General features: G+C 37.6%; 1 protein-coding gene across 15 annotated transcripts in view; it reads right to left on the reverse strand.

Annotated features, from left to right (window-relative positions):
• Positions 1-21,054, reverse strand: part of UTRN (utrophin) — a 589,012-nt gene that overhangs the window by 175,186 nt on the left and 392,772 nt on the right. For all 15 annotated transcript variants that reach the window (XM_074397323.1, XM_074397322.1, XM_074397326.1 and 12 more), the window contains one exon: positions 5,838-6,010. In XM_074397323.1, coding sequence (XP_074253424.1) covers positions 5,838-6,010 — 173 coding nt within the window. The remainder of the gene's footprint in view (positions 1-5,837; positions 6,011-21,054) is intronic.

Here is a 21,054-nt window from a genome sequence, read left to right on the forward strand (position 1 = left end):
CTGGGTGACAGAGGGAGACTCCATCTCAAAAAAGAAAAAAAAAAAAGAAGAAAAGGTAAATGGAACACTTGAATGGATGAGGAATGTAGAAGCATGTCCCACATACAGATCACGAAGAAGCAGGAGTAAGAGTATGAAAGGGTAGAATAATGGATGCATTCACTTCTAAGAAGATACTGTTCAGAGACAGGGAAGCAATGCTGAAGACGTCACAATGAGGCTGACAATTTTCTCTCTTATCCTCCCTTTTTCAGCCAGTGTTTTCTGGCACCACGTTAGATGTTTCTGGCTGGCATTTGGACTGTTTGGTGTCCACAGCAGTTGGTAAAGATTCAAAATATTCAAACTGGCTGCTAGGTGAGGAAAATGAGGAAATTAACCTCTATTACAAAGAGTTGCAAGTAAAGTAGGCAATTAAGGGGAAGGAAACTCAACATTCATTTAGAGAGAAAAATAATGGAAGAGGTTAGAGAAATATTTAAGACACAGGAGAACTTGTTCACAATAGAAGGCAGTATAAGGGGCAGATTGTGTATTAAAGAAATGAGAGTGGCCAGGCACAGTGGCTCATGCATGTAATCCCAGCACTTTGGGAAGCCAAGGCAGGTGGATCACGAGGTCAAGAGATCTAGACCATCTTGGCCAATATGGTGAAACCCTGTCTCCACTAAAAATACAAAAAAAATTAGCTGTGCACAGCGGTGTGTGCCTGTTGTCCCAGCTGCTCAGGTGGCTGAGGCCGGAGAATCGTTTAAACCCAGGAGGCGAAGGGTGCAGTGAGCTGAGATCGTGCCACTGCACTCCATCCTGATGACAGAGTAAGACTCTGTCTCAAAAAAGAAAGAAAGAAAGAAAGAATAAATGAATGAATGAATGAAAATAAAAGGAATGAGAGGAAAGAACAGAGAAGCAGCACTGAAAAGTGTCCTCCACAATGATCACTTTCAATAGGGAATGAAGGAGTCAGGAGCCTGGGAGGTGGACTGCCTCTACGGATTTGTTAAGACAACACTCCTCCTACTCCTTGAGGAGGGATTTTCTCACTAAGCACACATTGGTCTCTTCTCCACTCCTGAAACTCACCGAGTCTCTGCAGAGGTGAAGTGACGAAACTGATCTGTAAATTCAGGGAGAATAATTGGGCATGCTTAGCTCAGCCCATTTGGTTCTCTTGACAACAGGCCAGGTAGATACTGAGTTCTTTTCTACTCTTACATGTATGGTTTCTCCCTTGAGAACCCTGACCAGTGACTGCTCGTGAGTCTGCCTCCTTCTGCAGTTCTGTGGACAGCCCCATTCAACTTCACTCTAAGTTACCACCTTTAACCTGGACTCTGTCAGTAATTCACACAGCATTTGAGTTCTCTATTGGCCACATGATGAATACCCCTTGAGCACAATTTGTTGCACCCTTGTTCAGAACCCAGCCAGCAAAGGGGAAAGCTGCTTGGGAGACCTTCTCAGAAATCCCCAACATTAGAGATTAGTGAGAGAAAAACATAGGGTAGAGAGAATTCCTATGTCTTTTAAATGAGTGCCAAAGAGGTAATCAATGAGAATAATAATAGCTAACAATTATTGAGCATATACCATGTGCCACTATTTTAGGTAAATGTAGAGGCTAAATTAAATAACAAACCATTTTATCTTTTTATACATATCCAAGAAATAACAAATATGCTATTTTAATTTTACATTTCACTCATTTTTTAAAATATAAAAATGAAAAAGTTCATTTACGTCTTTAGTTAAACATATCCAATCTAGTAAAAATGGCTTTTATCCAAAAGTCAGGCAATGACAAATGCTGTCTAGCACGTGGAGAAAAAGGAACCCTTATGAATTGTTGGTGAGAATGTAAGTTAATGCAAACACTATGGAGAACAGTTGGGAGCTTCCTCAAAAAAACAAAAATAGGGCTACCATATGATCCAGCAATCCCACTGCTGGGTTTGTACCCAAAAGAAAAGAAATCAGCACATCACAGAGATATCTGCACTCCCATGTTTATGGCAGCACTGTTCATAATAGCCAAGATTTGGAAGCAACCTAACTGTTCACCCACAGATAAATGGATAAAGAAAAGGTATTTATACACAATGGAGTACTGTTCCACCATTCTGTCATTTGCAACAATGTGGATGGAAGTGAGGATCATTATGTTAAGTGAAATAAGCCAGATGTAGAAAGAAAAACATTGAATGTTCTCAGTTATTTTGGAAACATCAAAACAATTGAACTCATGGAGATAGAGAGTAGAAGGATGGTTACCAGCGACTGGGAAGGGTAGTTGGTGGGGCAGGGGGTGATGGGGAGAAAATGGTGATGGACAATAAGTACAAAAAAAAAAAAATAGAAAGAATGAATAAGATCCAGTATTTGATAGCAAAACAAGGTGATTATAGTCAATAACAACTTAATGGTACATTTTAAAATAGCTAAAAAAGTACAGTTGGATTGTTTGTAACACAAAGGATAAATGCTTGAGGGGATGGACACCACATTTTCCATGATGTGATTATTATGCATTGCATGCTTATACCAAAATAGCCCATGTACCCCATGAATATATATACCTACTATATGCCCACAGAAATTAAAAATTAAATTAAAAAAAAAATTAAGCCACCTTAATCTATGTAAAAGCACAGACAGGTCAATTAGACACTGATACAACTGCCAGCTATTATAAACCTGCAATACTGTCAACTATAATAACACAGAAAATGCATTCTCCCCTCCTCTTCCCTTCACAGATGAGTTCCTTGAGATAACTAGACTGAGTAGACTCAGTTCTATTTCCACGTCCTCACCTCCCCATCTGTCTCTTTAGTCCTCTACAATTAGATTTCTCCCTCAACCGAAAAATAAAATCCCCTGGCAAAAGGCCACTAAAGCCCTTCTAATTGCTCCCAGACTCTACAGGCCTCATGTTACTCCACTTCCTCAAGCAGCTGACACCATAACTTACGTCCTTCTTTTGGAAATCCCTCTTTCCTTGGCTCTTGACAACATTCCCTCCTGGATCTCATCCCTCTTCAGGATAGAGACTTGTCAGTTTCCTTGCTGCTTCCCTCTCTTTCACCCATTTATTATGTATTAGAGTTTCTTGGGATTCTTTGCTTTGCCCTCATCTAATGTTCTCACCCTCTCTAAAAACTAACTCACAATGGTTACCTGCTACCTGTATCTGGATACCCCCATCCCATCTTTCTATTTCACCTACTGCTCTCTTTTGAAGAGCAAATGTCCATCTAATGGCTTCAGTTATCTTCTCCTGAATGTTTCACCAGGGCTTTATCAATGTGAACTAATTATCTACTCAATCTCTCTTCGCTTTCCTAGATGCTGAAAGTGTCTGTTACCAGGTCTCCCCTCTTCAGAATGAGCTCATTCAAGGCATCCTCCATCATTGTGTGAGGATTCTTCCAAAGTGCAAACCTAATCATGTTACTCAAAAGGCTCAAAATTCCATCCATAGTGCAATGGAGCTTGGTTACACACAGGTGTGCATGATTTATCTCTTGCCTTTCTACCTTTTTTGTTAGCTATCATCTTTTCTCCACGATACCAGCAGCAAATTGTATTCTCAACCAGACTTAATGTATTGATTTTCATATAAACCTAGTGTTATCTGAAGCCCCCAGCATAGTTATCCTTCCCCAGTCATCACCTAGTCCATCTGGAGAATAACTACATATGTTTCGAGGCTCAGCAAAGGAATGGCTTCTTTTATGAAGCCTTTTTTGATGATCTGAAGTAAGAGTAACCACTCTCTGCTTTGGGCTCTACCTTAACCTGAACAGATTTGTGAACCTCTAGGGTTAAGGACTATACCTTATTAATAGCAATGCCTTGAGTATAGAAATAAGTTTTTATTACATGCTTGAATCTCTTGAGGTGAATTATCAAACTAAAAGTTATTTTAATTCATTGTCACATTAATTTATTATCACATTTTACTAGAATGTCTGATCTACCTTAATGCAAAAGTCCACAGGCACAAGCATATTCTCCCTTCTTTTAAAAATAACATTAACTTACTTATTACATAATATTCCAACTACAGTTTATAAGTTCTTTCTTTTCAGGTTAAAAAAAAATGTGTCATGATAGGTTTAGGCAGTAACTCTCCCAAGAAAAGGCAAAAAATTTCTGTCTGTAACTTTTTACTTAGAATGATCTGTTTATAGGTCTTCATTAAATGCTTCTTCCTAAAGAAGTCACTCTCTAGGCTCTGGAAATTCCCGTACCACGTATACCATCTTCACTAGGACCAGCTCTGGAACTCTTAGATTGCTGACATAGATGCTGACTTTGCTGGATACTCAGTGAGTGCTTTTCACTATTAACATTTTAAATATTTTTGTTCATATTTATGAGGAATAGACAGCTGCAAGCTGATGGGATCTAGGCAATTGAAAATTCAAGTCTTAAGCAAGTATAATCCCTCACTACATAGTACTCCCTAGTTTTCTTCTCTTATTAAGAAAGAGTAGTTGGCCAATGCTAACCTATTATATATTCCAGTGGAAACTTTACACAGGACATCCATCTCCATGCTACATTGCTCCCTTCCTCACGTGTAAGAGGAACTGCCAATTACATTTTCTAAGCTCCAGAAGAATAAAAACATTTCAGGACATCTTAGGAAAAAAAAGTTTTTAAATTCATTCATGATAAGTAATCACTGAAGATTCTGTTCTGCATTAAATCTGGAAACCAGTTGAGGCAGATCCACTGAATTCCTTTATGTATAAAAATATTTAACTAGATGCTTTCTTAGGATTTACATAGATTAGGGAACTATCAAATCATCAAATCATTCCATTCAATCTTCATAGCAATCATGAGTGTTAAATATTTCTATTCTGATTTTGTAAATAAAAAAATCTAAGGCTCAAAGAGGTTGAGTAATTTGTTCAAGATCAGAGAGTAAATAGTAAAGTCAGAGTCAAATTTAAGACCATTTGGATTAAAGGTTGTACACATAATACACAGCAAAACAAAACAAAACAAAAACTTATCTAGAACTTTCTACCAATGTTCTGCTTTTAGATTTTTGCCCAATAACATATTTTTCAGTCAGTATTCATTAAATTTATGTATAATTAGGACCTGTCCACTATCTATTAAATATGATCTTAAAGTATCTTGACCCCAATAACACCAATCATTCTGTCACTCTGGGTAATTTTCAAGGTCATTTCCTAGTCAGAATTCTGGTCCTAAGGTTCATCCTTATTTAATTTTACTCTCTCCAAATGCAGACATGAATCATCAATTTTCCATTGTAGTGTCCATAAGAGATATTTATTTTCTATAAATATATCTTCAAATGAAGCATACAAACAGCATGATTAAGCAAAACATGTTCACTGCCAAGAGTCAAAAAGATCTAGATTCAAATTCTGGCTTGGCACTTCTTAACCACAAAACTTGGCAAGTTCCTTATATTCACTAAACCTCTGTTTCTTCATAGAAGAAATAACTTTGCTGCCCACCTTACTAGGATTTATTGATTATTTAAAAAGTAACATTTGTAAAGATCCTAACAAATACTTAGTCAAGGTAAACACTCAGTAATTAGCAGATGTTGCTAACAGTATTATTACTAGTATTGTTAGGTTTAAAATTAATGAACATTTCTGAATAGTCTAGCACAGCTGGTAGAGTATTAGACATAAACAGAGCTTGATATGTATAACTCAAGGAAGCAGGCTTGGCATTTAAATCTTAAACTATTTATGATAAACTTTCTCTTTCTGATATAAAAAAATCACAAGTATCTACCCCCTCCACCCCACTATTTTTATTTTGATATTGACTATTCTGACCTGATGCTAGCCGATTTTGCTTTTAAGTCATTCCATCTTTGGTTCATATCATCCAGTCGATGTTGAAGCATAGTAGCCTCTTCAGAATTTCCCAAAGCTTTTACCATCTTCTGCCTGTTTCCGTCAATGCTTTTAAATATGTCATTGTGGGCGTCGATTTCTGCCTGGATGTCCTAAAGAGAAAAAAGCAAACAGATAATGCAAATGTTAGGAATTCGTTATAGATATTGAAATTTCTGCATAGAGCTTTATATCTTTATATTCAGAGATGAGTTGCTCTTAAGGAAAATAGTTCCATTTCACCTTAAGTTATAAGAAATTCAAGTGCTTCCAAAATTCCTATTATTCTGAAAATAATAGTCTTTAAATCTTTAATACCTCTAGCTTTGTTCTTTTTGCTTAGGATTGTCTTGGCTATACAAATTCTTTTTTGGTTCCTATGAAATTTAAAGTAGTTTTTCTAGTTCTATGAAGAAAGTCAATGGTAGCTTGATGTGAATAGCATTTAATCTGTCATTTACTCTGGACAGGAAAAGAAACTATCATCAGAGTGAACAGGCAATCTAAAGAATGGGAGAAAATTTTTTCAATCTATCCATCTGACAAAGGGCTAATATGCAGAATTTACAAGGAACTTCAACAAATTTACAAGAAAAAAATCAAACAACCACATAAAAAAGTGGGCAAAGGATACAAACAGATATTTCTCAAAAGAAGACATTTATGTGGCCAACAAACATATGGAAAAAAGCTCATCATCACTGGTCGTTAGAGAAATGCAAATCAAAACCACAATGAGATACCATCTCATACCAGATAGAATGGTGATCATTAAAAAGTCAGGAAACAACAGATGTTGGCAAGGATGTGGAGAAATTGGAATGCTTTTACACTGTTGGTGGGAGTGTAAATTAGTCTAACCATTGTGGTAGACAGTATGGCAACTCCTCAAGGATATAGAACCAAAAATACCATTTGACCCAGAAATCCTGTCACTGGGTATATACCCAAAGGACTGTAAATCATTCTACTTTAAAGATACATGGACACAGGTGTTTATTGCAACACTATTTACAATAGCAAAGACTTAAACCAACCCAAATGCCCATCAATGACAGACTGGATAAAGAAAATGTGGCAATATACACCATGGAATACTATGCAGCCATAAAAAATGAGTTAATGTCCTTTGTGGGCACATGGATGAAGATGGAAACCATCATCCTCAGCAAACTAACACAGGAACAGAAAAACAAACACTACACGTTCTCACTCATAAGTGGGAGGTGAACAATGGGAACATATGGACACGGGGAAAACATCACATACTGGAGCCTGAGGGGACTAAGGGGAAGGGGGAGGGAGAGCATTAGGAAAAATACGTAATGCATGCAGGGCTTAAAACCTAGATGACAACTTGATAGGTGCAGCAAACCACCATGGCACATGTATACCTATGTAACAAACCGGCATGTTCAGCATGTGTATCCCAGAACTTAAAGTAAATTTTTTTTTAATGTTCAATATATTGACTCTCCAATATTTTGTTTAAATGCACTATTATCTAAATTTCAGGTACCAGCTACTTAGATGTTGGTATATCATTTAATTAGCAATTTTTGAAATTTTATACAACTGTTGTTGCCAAATCATTGAACTTTGTGTAATATCCAACAGACTCTTACTCTCACCTTTTCACATGGCTAAAGCTTCCCTTAAAATATTACATCTTACAGAGGTCACAAAGATATTGTATAACTATAACTAAAGTGTTTTTCACATTTTGAAACATTTACTAATAGTCTGTCCTTTCAGTCGTATAAAATTTATTTCTAAAATGTTAAAAGAGTATTTTCAAATACAGGTTCATCATCTTCAAGAAATAAAAACTAGCAACAATGGTTTTTCCTATTAAATTAGAAAAATAGTTTATCTTCATAAAATAAATTTTGGTGGAGTTTAAGTAAAATTAGAATTATAAATTTTTAAAACATTAGTTCAGATTTGGGGGAAACATTTAGCAATCTATATCAAAAGCTATTGACTTGAAATTATTTTGAGGAAAATGGCACATAGGAGATAGGATTAATGTGCAGCTCCTGTTTAGATGGATAGAACAGCATCTGGAGACTCACATTGTGAACTTTTGCTCCAAGAACCACCTCAGGACCATACCAGAAAAACCAAACAGACCCTTTGAAAGAAGCAACTTGCCACTGCAAATGCCGCAAGACAGCATAAGCTCTTGGGAGTTCTACAGCACCGCCTATCACCTGAGAAACCTGAATACTCATCCTGACCAACATGAGGTACAATTATAGCTTCCTTCTCCTACTACAGCCGGTGCTCTCTTGAAAGCATCGCCTCCTGGCTAGATGCCAACCAACTCAAGCCATGACAGCAACTCTTAACAGAAGAACCCTGCTCCATAGAAGGAGAAAACAACAGCTAATTTCACTGCTTACCACACCTTGGCTAACCACAAGTCCTGAGTCTGTTCACATGACAACTTCATTGCTAGCATAACTGGTATTTGAGAAAACCAGAGCACTAAACGGAACTACAAGCAAGGACTCCCACTGAGTCCACTTCACTCCCTTGCAGCCTCCACTTGAGCAGGTGCTGCTATCCATAGCTGGGAGACCTGAAGACAGATCTCATCACAGGACTCTTTGCAGACACTCCCTAGCACCAGATTAGAGCCTGGTAGCCCCGCTGGGTGGCTAGACCCAGAAGGGCACAACAACCACTGCAGTCTGGCTCTCAGGAAGCCCCATCCCTAGGGGAATGGGATGACCACTACATCAAATGATCATCTTATAGGGCAAAAGAATTTGAACAGCAGTCTGTGAGTTCCAGATCTTTCCACTGAAGCAGTCTACTCAAATGAGAAGGAACGAGGAAGGCAGTTCTAGTAATATGACAAAATAATGTTCCATAACATCCCCAAAATATCACATTACCTCTCCAACAATGGATCCAATCCAAATCAACAAGAAATATCTGAATTGCCAGATAAATAATTCAGAAGGTTGATTAATAAGGTTCTCAAGGAGGCACCAGAGAAAGATAAAAACCTACTTTAAAAATTTTAAATAATGGCCAAGCATGGGGTGGCTCATGCCTGTAATCCCAGCACTTTGGGAGGCCAAGGAAGGAGGATAATTTGAACTCAGGAATTTGAGACCTGCCTGGGCAACATGGCAAAACCCCATCTCTACCCAAAATTCAAAATATTAGCTGGAAATGGTAGAATGCACCTGTGGTCCCAGCTACTTGGGAGACTGAGATGGGAAGACTGCTTGAGCCTGGGAGGCAGAGGTTGCGGTGAGCCAAGGTCACATCACTACACACCAGCCTGGGTGACAGAGGTAGGCCTCATCTCAAAAAAAAAAAAAAAAGAAAAAAAAGAAAAAAAAAATTAAAAAAATACATAGGGTATAAATGAAAAAGTCTTCAGAGAAATAGATATCATAAAGAAAAGACAATTCCAACTTCTGGAAATGAAAGATACGCTTAGAGAAATGCAAAATACACTGGAAAGTTTCAAGAGAATCGAGAAAATAGAAAAAAAACTTCAGAGTTTGAAGACAAGGCTTTCTAACTAACCCAATCTGACAAAGACAAAGAAAAAAAAATAATTAAAAAAAACACCCTCCAAAAAATTTGGGATTATCTTAAACAATCAAATCTAAGAATAATTCATGTTTCTGAGGAATAACAGAAATCCAAAAGTTTGGAAAATTTATTTGAAAAAATATTGAGGAAAACTTCCATGGTTTCACTAAAAATCTAGACATCCAAATACAAGCAGGTCAAAGAACATCTGGGAAATTCATCCCCAAAAGATCAACAGGTAGGCATGCAGTCAGTCATCAAATTATCTAAAATCAAAATGAAGAAAATAATCTTAAAAGCTGTGAGGCAAAAGCAGTAGGTAACCTATAAGGGAAAATCTACAGCAGATTTCTCAACAGAAAGCCTGCAAGCCAGAAGGGGTCCTATTTTTAGCCTCCCTAAACAAAATAACTATCACCCAAGAATTTTGCATCCAGTGAAACTAAGCTTCATAAATTAAGGAGAGATAAAGTATTTTTCAGAAGACTAAATGCTGAGGGAGTTTGCCACTACCAAGCCAGCACTACAAGAAATCATAAAAGGAGTTCTGAATCTTGAAACAAAGCCTTGAAATACACCAAAATAGAATCTCCTTAAATCATAAATATCACAGAACCTATAAAACAACAACACAATTTAAGGAAAAACAAAGGTATTCAGGCAACAACCAGCATAATGAATAGAACAGTGCCTCACATCTCAAAACTAACATTGAATGTAAGTAGTCTAAATGCTCCACTTAAAAGACACAGAATAGCAGAAGGAATAAAAATCCAGCAACCAAGTATCTGCTGTCTTCAAAAGATTCACCTACCACTCATATTTACTCACATAAACTCGAAATAAAGAAATAGAAAAAGATATTCCATGTAAATGGAAACCAAAAGCAAGCAGGATTAGCTACTTGTATATCAGACAAAACAGAATTTAAAGCAAAAACAATTAAAAAGGCAAGAAAGGATATTGTATAATTTTAAAAGAATTAGTCCATGCACCTAACACAGGAGCTACCGAATTTATAAAACAATTACTACTAGACCTAAAATTTGAGATAGATGGTAACACAATAATTGTAGGGGACTTCAATACTCTACTAACTACACCAGAGGGGTCATCAAGACAGAAAGTCAACAAAGAAACAATGAATTTAAACTACACCCTAGAACAAATGGACTTAACAGATATTTACAGAACATTCTACCCAACAACTACAAAATATACATTCTTTTCATCAGCACATCCAGGATAGACCATATGACAGGCCATAAAACAATTCCCAATAAATTTAAGGAAATCAAAATTATATCAAGTACTCTCTCAGACCACAGTGGAATAAAATTACAAATTAATTCCAAAAGGAACCTTCAAAAGTATACAAATACATGGAAATTAAATAACCTGCTCCTGAGTAAGCTTTCAGTTAATAAAGAAATCAAGATGGAAATTAAAAGTTCTTTGAACTGAACAATAATAGTGACACAACCTATCAAAACCTCTGGGATACGACAAAGGCATTGTTAAGGGAAAAGTACATAGTATTAAATGTCTACATCAAAACGTCTGAAAGAGCAAAAATAGACAACCCAATGTCATACCTCAAGGAGCTACAGAGAAAAGAACAAACCAAACCCAAACCAAGCAGAAGAAAAGAAATAACAAAGATCAGAGCAGAACTAAATTAAAGGTAAACAAACAAACAAACAAACAAAGACACAAAAAGTAAGTGAAACAAAGAGCTGGTTCTTTGAAAAGATAAATAAAATTGATAGATCATTAACATGATTAACCAAGAAAAGAAAAGAGAGGACCCAAATAAGCTCAATTAGAAATGAAATGGGTGATATTACAACCAATACTACAGAAATACAAAAGATCATTCAAGGCTACTATGAACAATATAAACACCTCAAAGCACATAAACTAGAAAACATAGAAGACATGGATAAATTCCTGGAAATATACAACCCAGTAAGAAGCAGCACGACTGAAATGGCAATTTTAAAAACTACCAAAAAAAAAAAAAAAATGTCCAGGACCAGACAGATTCACAGCCCAATTCTATCAGAAATTCAAAGGAGAACTAGTACCAATCCTACTGACACTATTCCACAAGACAGAGAAAGAAGAAATCCTCCCTAAATCATTCCATGAAGCCAGTATCACCCTAATACCAAAACCAGAAAGGGATGTAACGAAAAAGAAAACTACAAACCAATATCGCTGATGAACGCATATGCAAAAATCGTCAACAAAATACTAGCTAACTGAATCCAACAGCATACATGAAAAAGATAATTCACCATGATCAGATGGGTTTCATACCAGGGATGCAGGAATGGTTTAACATAGGCAAGTCAATAAATGTGACATACCACATAATAGAATTAAAAACAAAACCCATATGATTTTCTCAATAACCACAAAAGCATTTGACAAAATCCAGCATCCTCTTATGACTAAAACTCTCAGCAAAACTGGCATAGATGGGACATTCCTCAAGGTAATAAAAGCCATCTATGATGAATTCACAAAAAACAAGCATCACGTGGGAGGCAGAGTGAGGGATAAAAGACCGAACATTAGGTTCAGTGTACGCTGCTTGGGTGACAGGTGCACCAAAATCTCAGAAATCACCACTAAAGAACGTATCCATATAACCAAACATCACCCCTTCCCCCCAAACAACTGCAATTTTTAAAAAGCCATAAAAATGTTGAAATTATGTAACTTTAGATTTCTATATAAACATGTTTTAACACACTAATTGATTTTTGTTTTGTGTGTGTGTGTCTGGGTGTCTGGGTGTCTGTGTGTGTGTGCGTGTGTGTGTTTTGTTGCTGTTGTTTCAGAGATGGAGACTTGCTCTGTCTCAGGCTGGAGTGCAGTGGTGTGAATTCAGCTCATACAACCTCTTCTTCACAGGTTCAAGCATTCTCCTGCTTCAGCCTCCCTAGTAGCTGGGACCACAGGCACACGCCACCACGCCTGGCTAATTTTTTGTATTTTAGTAGAGACGGGTTTTAATCATGTTGCCCAGGCTAGTCTTGAAATCCTAAGCTCAGGCAATCCACCCGCCTCGGCCTCCCAAAGTGCTTGGATTACAGGTGTGAGCCACCGCGCCTGGCCTGATTGTTTTTAGAGTAAAAGAGTAGAAACTACAGTGATGATACAATATTTTTAAAAACAGAGGATATAAAAGTACATATTATGATAATTTAATTTTTAAAAGTAAGTACTTAAATTGGTATTTGCATTTGTGTATAATTGCACACATACACATTAGGACTACAAAAATAAACAGAAATAGTATAATCTCTATAGAAGAGGATTACAGATAATTTTAGTTTTCTTCTCTATACTTCTCTGAGTTTTCAAAAGTTTCTACACACAGTTTCTTTTTATAATCAGATAAATCTAACAAATTTAAAACTTAAAATACAGTGTCTAACCAATTTTTTTAATACTCTTCCCTTATAAAATTGTCAACATAACTATCTATATTAGTTAGGCAATTATCTTTTCCTCCTGAATTTAATGGAAGTGACCTGATTGTAGCTAACTTTAATGTGACAGCTACTAATGTCCCACAAGTGTGAATTTACAAACAGAAAAACAGGCACCAGAGTTGGCTATGAAGGTGTGGTGTGAGTCTCCGCATCTTTCATTGGTAATGAACAGTAAAGCAACTCACTACAGATATAAAAAAAAACTTCCATTTCAGGCAATGAATCTGAATTAGCAAAAGAGAGCAAACTCCTAAACCGCATAGTTCTACTGCCCTTCTACTCTCAAGCTTTTCTTTATCAGACTCTGCTATAGTCTGAATATTTGTGTCCTCCCAAAATTCTTTTTTGAACCCCTACCCTGACAATGATGGTATTAGGAGTGGGGTCTTTGGAAGGTGATAAGGTCACGGGTGGAGCTCTCATTAATGAGATTACTGCCCCTGTAAAAGAAGCCCCAGAGAGCTGTCTTGCCCTTTCCATCATGTGAGGACACACCTAGAAGGTAACACCTATGAACAAGAAAGCAGGCACTCATTAAACATCAAATCTACCAGTGCTTTGATCTTGAACTTGCCAGTCCCCAGATATGAGAGAAATATATTTCTGTGGTTTATAAGCTACTCAGTCTATGGCATGTTTTTATAGCAGCCAAAACTAAGACAGCCTCACTCTTTGTAAGTTTCTCTTGTTATAAATTAATAAGCATGGTGAAAATTTACAAAGAAGTACTTAAAATACTCAGAATGCTTTTCTTCATTTAAAACTCACTCCTAGTAAGCACACCTATGCATTCTATCAAGAATCCAGGCTTAGGGACCAGCTTCTAAGTGATTGTTTTTCAATCACCCATAGATCTCCACTAACCAGAAACACCCATGGAAGGGCCTTTTGCACCTCACTACTCTGATCAGCATGTTAAGAAGATGTCACTTACATGAGATAAACGGGCTAAATGGGCAGCACTGACCTAGCAGTATTTCTGGAGGGACTTGTGATGTCTAACATGACACTGATAAGGTCAGATTTGGAGACTGGGTGAGATGAACACAATGTTTAATAGACAGCTCCTGCAAGATCTATGGTACAAATTTGCAAACTTATTGATCTCTGAGGTTATCTGACCCAAATACAAAACCAAATCAGGGCCAATGCAAACTGTGGTTTGCAGAATGAGGCCTAACCATGGAACAAAACTCTGAGATTGTTGAATCTTTTGCATTTCACTAGCAGTTCTATCCCAGAGCAGTACAGAACAGAAGTGAATAGGGCAGCTGGGAAACAGAGCCAGATGATAATTCAAGGTTCTCAGGCTGTGCCACATTATGTATAGAAAATTGCAGTCTCATTATAATAATAGTTTGAGACATGCCAAATAGGAATTCTCCGTGAAAAAAGGAAAAGGGAAGTTCTGCTGAAAAGTTCTGGGATGTCAACTCCTGATGCAACTGTTCTACTTTTGTGTCCTGAAATACATTTTAAGACATCTCAAGAGATACATTTAAAGGTTTGCAGATAGTGTTTTGCAATGGTCTTATGCTTATGCTATATAGCTGTATGGTAGCCACCTTTCTCAAGAAACCCAATGACACAATAAGCAAGGCACCTCTTTGCTCTCTATTGCCAAGGAGAACTTGGCTTCAAATTTCCTGTGTAAGTTCCTATACATCATTATTGATGAACCACACCTAAAATCAAAAGACAACTTCAAACCACAACATCCTGATGTAGTCTGACCTATTTGGTTCCTTTCATATTGAAGAGAAGCAAAATGTAAAAGGCCAGGTGCAGTGGCTCATGCCTGGAATCCCAGCACCTCGGGAGGCCAAGGGAAGCGGATCACCACAGCACTTTGGGAGACTGAGGCAGGTGGATCACCTGAGTTTAGGAGTTCCAGACCAGCCAGGCCAACAGGATAAAATCCCCATCTCTACTAAAACTACAGAAAAATTAGCTGGGTGTGGTGGTGCATGTCTGTAATCTCAGCTACTCAGGAGGCTGAGCCAAGAGAATCACTTGAACCCTGGAGGCAAAGGCTGCAGTGAACCGAGATTGTACCACTGCACTCCAGTCTGGACAACAGAGGAGGATTTCTTCTCACACACACACACACAAAAAAAAAATAGAAGTGTGTAGAAGTGCATTAAGATGCACAATTTTCTAAGTTTCACAAGAGCATATGCAACATGAGGACATTTGGGTGCCAAGAACATAAAGCAAATTTGCCTTCTCACATCAGATCAGGCGAAGGGTTTTCCAACCCAGCCACCACGACAAATGGAATGAAACAGGACTGCACAGCTGCCCTGACCAAGGATGATAAGCAGTTCCACAAGGCTTTCTTTACCTGGGCTACCAGTGATCCTATGTTCATGTTGGAATATAATTTTCAGTACGTGGAAAACCCTCCCACAGTGATTATCACCAAAAGTTGAGAAGAAATTCAACAGCCATAAGTGACCGAAGAAAAGGAAATTCACATATGTTAATTTGTTTTATTTGACATTTGGTGGCCTATTTATTTGCCAAATACGCCTGGAGATCCTCAGAACAGAAAATCATCTTAATATTTCTTCCATATTCTCACATTCTCTGTTACATAAAAAGAGCTTAAAGTAAACAGACTTCATAGATGCCACATAGATACGCCTATCAATCTATGAGTGGATTTATCAGTTTATCTTGACTGACTGGCAAATTGACCACTTAGTGCTAGGAGAAAACCAAACAATTGAAAAATTAGAAGGAAATGTAGTATTCATTTTGTTCAATTTCTTCACTTAAAGAGTTTAATAAGGAGAACTTAAAATCATTTAGAAGCCTGCACTGCAAAGTGCTGGCTAAGCTTACACTGGAAATTTAGAAATAAGTGCAGTTACTTCGTGGATCACAATGCAGTGATGCACTGCTTTGAAAATCAGGATGTCGGCTGCGCGCAGTGGCTCATGCCTGTAATCCTAGCACTTTGGGAGGCCGAGGCAGGCAGATCATGAGATCAAGAGATCAAGACCATACTGGCCAACATGGTGAAACCCTGTCTCTATTAAAAATACAAAAATTAGTCAGGCGTGGTGATGAGCACCTGTAGTTACATCTATTTGGAAGGCTGAGGCAGGAGAATCGCTTGAACCTGGAAGGCAGAAGTTGCAGTGAGCTGAGAATGCACCACTGCACTCCAGCCTGGTGACAGAGTGAGACTCTGTCTTAAAAAAAAAAAAAAAAAAAAAAAAAAGATAAGGATTCAGGATGTCAGCATGGGAGGCTGTCAGATCACAACTCTGATATGGTGTCAAATGTGTCAATAAATTAAAGTTCCATGAAAGAGGGCTGACTCTTACTGCACAGCTTATGCTTACCTCTGTCACCTGCAAGCCCTTCTCAACTTTAAACTGCACAAAATAATTACTGACAATTAGTTATGGGAATCTAATCCATCTTGAAACACAAAGCAATGCTCTTCCAAGCATTTAACATAAGCCGGTCATGTGGACAGAGGGGCCACGGCAAGATATTCAAGCAGCTGAACTAACATTTGAAAACAGAGCAGAAGCAATGTCTTAAGGATTCACTTAAAAAGTATTTTTAAATAATGTCAATATAACATAGAAGATTAATAAAAGGCAGGAGTTAGAAAAACAGGACTGCACACTTTTCTCTAAATGAAACACCATCAAAAGCAGACGATGCACTCTCAGAACACCCCTCCAGAAGATGGCTACAAAAGCTCACAGAGGTTCACTGATAAATGGTTAGTCTTTCTGTAAACTACACCCACTATTCAGATCAAGATAAACTTCATAAATATGAGAAAATATTTACTTATTTACTTGTTACTTATTTAATAATTAGTATTTTAATATAAGTTTTGTCCTTAACTGGGCATTTCTCTAGTGATATAACCCACACAGATATAACTGTAAGCACTTTATAATATATATCACAGAACTTGTTTATAATATTTTATAATCAAGATACTACTTGATTATAAAGCTACCAGTAGAAGCTTCATTATAAAACATTATAAACAAGTTATGTCATAGACATTACAAAACAAATCAATAAAACATCATGTAAATAAAACATTTTGCTTAAATAGGAAGAAAAATATTTCTTCACGTTATAATAAACAGAACTGGCTGAAATCTCTGACAGGAAACAGAGATTTAGAATGGTACTTCCAGGAAGTCTTCAACAACTGGGTACTAGACTAGATTCATCCATTCTGTTCTTGTTACAATAATTTTGGTCCATTTTTGCAGGGCATATTTACTTAACCTTATGTGGCAACAGCGATGTTTTTTCTGAAGGAGCTCTGACCCCTTTCCTGAAGGTGAAGAAGAAGTGAGGTTAGAACAACTTTGCTATCATGTCCCAAAGCTCAGGCTAACTAAACAAAGTTAATCATTAGGGGAAAATAAATCCACCATTCCTTTCAAAAGTCAGACTGGATTTCAGAATTGATTAGCAGGAGCTCAGCAGGATTACTGCCAGAGCTTTAGGTTTTGAAAATGAGAACTCATGATTTAAAAATACATATATATTAATTGGATAATAGTGGAATAAGCAAATAACATCATCTTCAAAGATCATGTCATATGTAAATATGTTTTGAAACAGTTTGTGAGGTTTCTGGGATAGTGAGTTAATGACATTAATTATTCAATTAATTTACTGATTTTAATTATTATTCTATAAATTTTCTTCCAACAACTAATCTCACAGATTTTAATCTATTAAAGTCTCTACTGAATCACATTTTTGACCAACAGTAGAGGTGGTATCATCAGGTCTAAGGCAGCATTTCTGAATTAAGAAATCAATGCTAATAATGTCCTTTTCCTATTATCTGTGCTGACAAATACAGGTAAGACTTGAGGTGGGGGGATAGCTCAAGCCCAGGAGTTCAAGACCAGCCTGCACAACACAGCAATTCCATGTCTCAAACAAACAAACAAACAAAAGTAAGACAACAGAGAGTAGAAAACAGTCAAATTAGTAAGTGGAGCAAACTCAGACAGTGTAATGAAAACGGAACAAAAAAATCAGATCATATAATGAAAACTGAACAGGTTAGAAAACCCAGAAAAGAATTATTGCATTTCAAATGTTTAACACTACAAGCCTGGGACACACAACTCCTCAACTTCTGACCCAAGTCAAAGCAGTCCTGTTACCCAGAAAGCTCTCAATCTCTTCCCCTGACACAGGTCCACTCAAAGGCCACACACACGTGCACACAATCTCATTTCCTTCCTTCGACTTAAACTCATCTGTTAAGTCTCAGTTTCAATGTAATTTCTCTAGGAGAGACTTCACGAGTACCGAGATTAGTGCTACTATTACTCTTATAATTTCATCTACTTTTGCTTAATTATGCAGTTGTCACTGACAACCTCCTTGTTTAACTCTGTATCCTCCCACTTGGCCATAAGCTCGGTGTCTTCTCCATCTCTACACTTAGACCAGCACCTGGTACATACTTCATAAATATTTGCTAAGTAGGAAATAAACGAGTAGATTTGAAATGTGTTTACTATTTCTTATTGAGGACACGTTTGTTTTAAAATTAGATATTTCAAACTGAACAATACCATAGAGCTTCAAACTATAATTTTAAAAATAATACCATAAAGAAATTCAGCATCGAGTGGTTTCTCTCTGCGCCGTTACAATGGGAAGCATCTTTGCCCAAGGATTCACCAAGAGATGGTACTGAGAGAATGGCACTCAGACACACAACAGACACACACATTAAAAAATCCCTTAGAGAACCACCATTATCATTAATCATCTAGTAACAAGTCTGAATAAATTAATAAAAGGCAACAGTCACTTAAAATGTTACTGAGATAAAATTGGCCATTACACTATCCTCTGTGACTATTAAACAAAAGAAACATAGTATTCAATGCAAATGGCTTAAGTATGACAGTATGTTAACAGTCCCTAAAGTCATGAGATACTTCCTTTAGGAAGTACTTTCAGGGAGAAAAATAATTAATTAAGGTCAGGGTGGCAATAAAACTACCTATTAGCTGGATCTCAGAGAGGTGTGTTGGTGGACCAGTCAACTTTGAGTGTGAACTCTTCCCACAGTCACCCTTGAGCCCATGGTCACAACTTCTCATCCCTCATCACTTCCTTAGATGATTAGGACCTGCTTGCTGGTAGGCACATCTTGCTACAGGGTCATCCTGCCCTGGTAAGAAATTCTTCCTCTTGGCTGGGCGTGGTGGCTCATGCCTGTGATCCCAGCACTCTGGGAGGCAGAGGCAGGTGGATCACCTAAGACCAGCCTGACCAACATAGAGAAACCCCATCTCTACTAAAAATACATAGTTAGCTGGGTGTGGTGTTGCATGCCTGTAATCCCAGCTACTCTGGGGGCTGAGGCAGGAGAATCTCTTGAACCCAGGAGGCGGAGGTTGTGCTGAGCCGAGATCACACCCCCCCCAAAAAAAGTTCTTCCTCTTTAGGTACCACTCTAGAGTCAGCATGGTTCCCTCTAATTGGGCCTTCCTAATCCATAATGAGCTGTTATCTTGTAGGAACAGAATACTTCCTGTCTGCAAGAGACTCCCAGCCTTGCCCTTTCTGGTTCTAGAAGACTAGAAATGAGTACCCTAGGTTAGAAATTACCCACCCTGCCTGTGCTGGGAAACTACAACCCCACATCACACATTCTGAGACAAGGTGCCCAATCACTTTCCAAACACTCATATATGAGTAGATATCCAATAAAAATCACAAAACCACTGGATGTCGCCAAAATTCAATTATATCACCTCACATATCCCTTTCAATTTACCTTCACAAAGGAAGTGCTGCCCTAAAATTATGCTGAAGGTCTGCTTTCACCTGGGAATTTTAATGATATGACCAGTCTATAACTTTCCAGGTTAGCCACTATCAGAAGGCCTACTGCTCAGCTGCTGGCCTCAACTACTGAGCGTGTCGGGATTTGAGTCTACCAGTCCAACAGCAGACCCTCGCTTGCTTAAAGCCTGAAATTGCTTCAGGAATATAGCAAAATCGCCTAAACTTCAGACTAAACAATGACAACTGCTGATATGAAAAGTGGTAAGTCATGAAGGCTAGTATTCTCTCTAGAAACAAGTGACTAATACTGAGGAAGAGACAGAACTGAGAATTCAGAGGAAAGGAATTCTGCTTCTGCATGGAGAATGACTGCCACTCAGCTTCTGAAGGTATCCAGTGGCTTTTGCATGATAGCAGGGGGCCTTGGTCTTTCCCTAGAAACTGCATTGTTGTTCTGCTGGGGGAAGGTGATTAGTTTTGAGAGGTGTGAGGTACTGATACTTTTCCATAATTCCAGTTTTCCCAGCAATAAATCAATGAAGCGCACTCTCAATATATGAGACAGATTTTGTAAGAATACAGAAAGGATTTTCATAAGTGAGGAAAAAATACATTCATGTATGACAACTTCCTATAGGTAAAATACGGCAAAGAGATCAACTTTCACATGGGCTTTTATAAAACTAACACAAAAATACATGTATATGGAGAACTTCAGACTGAGAATTGCATCAGGGCTGTTTTTTTGAATTTGTCTTTTGTCTCAAAAAAAAAAAAAAAAAAAAAATCCCCAAGTCAAGCCTTTAACAAAAGAAGCCAGTAGACTTCTTTTACTGTCAATTCAACTGCTAAAATACTAATAAGAAATATTCAAATACTAAGGTTTGGGAGTTAAAAGGGGAAACATGCTAATATGACCAAAACTTCTAACTCTGCCAATAAAATGGCTAGAAGGAGGAGGCATGTTACTAACCCCTGGTATCTGACCTAGGCTTTTAAGACTAATAGCAGCAATTACAATACAAAAGTCCAGCTATTGCCCACAATTACTGCCTCTCAGGGGGTCTAAGCAATGAATTATTCATGTAACATATGCTCTGTACCTTTTAAGGAAGAAACAGACATATCTATACAAAGTAAGCTAACAGACCTCTTTATGGTCATAAAGCTTGTCACCTGCTGTTACCAGCTGCCATAAGGAAGATATTCCTTCCCTTCCCCTCCCCTTCTAAATAGAGAGCGAGCTGACGGAGACCCGTCTTTTACTCTCAGGAATT

This window comes from Saimiri boliviensis, chromosome 4 (assembly GCF_048565385.1).
Source record: "Saimiri boliviensis isolate mSaiBol1 chromosome 4, mSaiBol1.pri, whole genome shotgun sequence".
Classification (NCBI taxonomy): Eukaryota; Metazoa; Chordata; class Mammalia; order Primates; family Cebidae; genus Saimiri; species Saimiri boliviensis.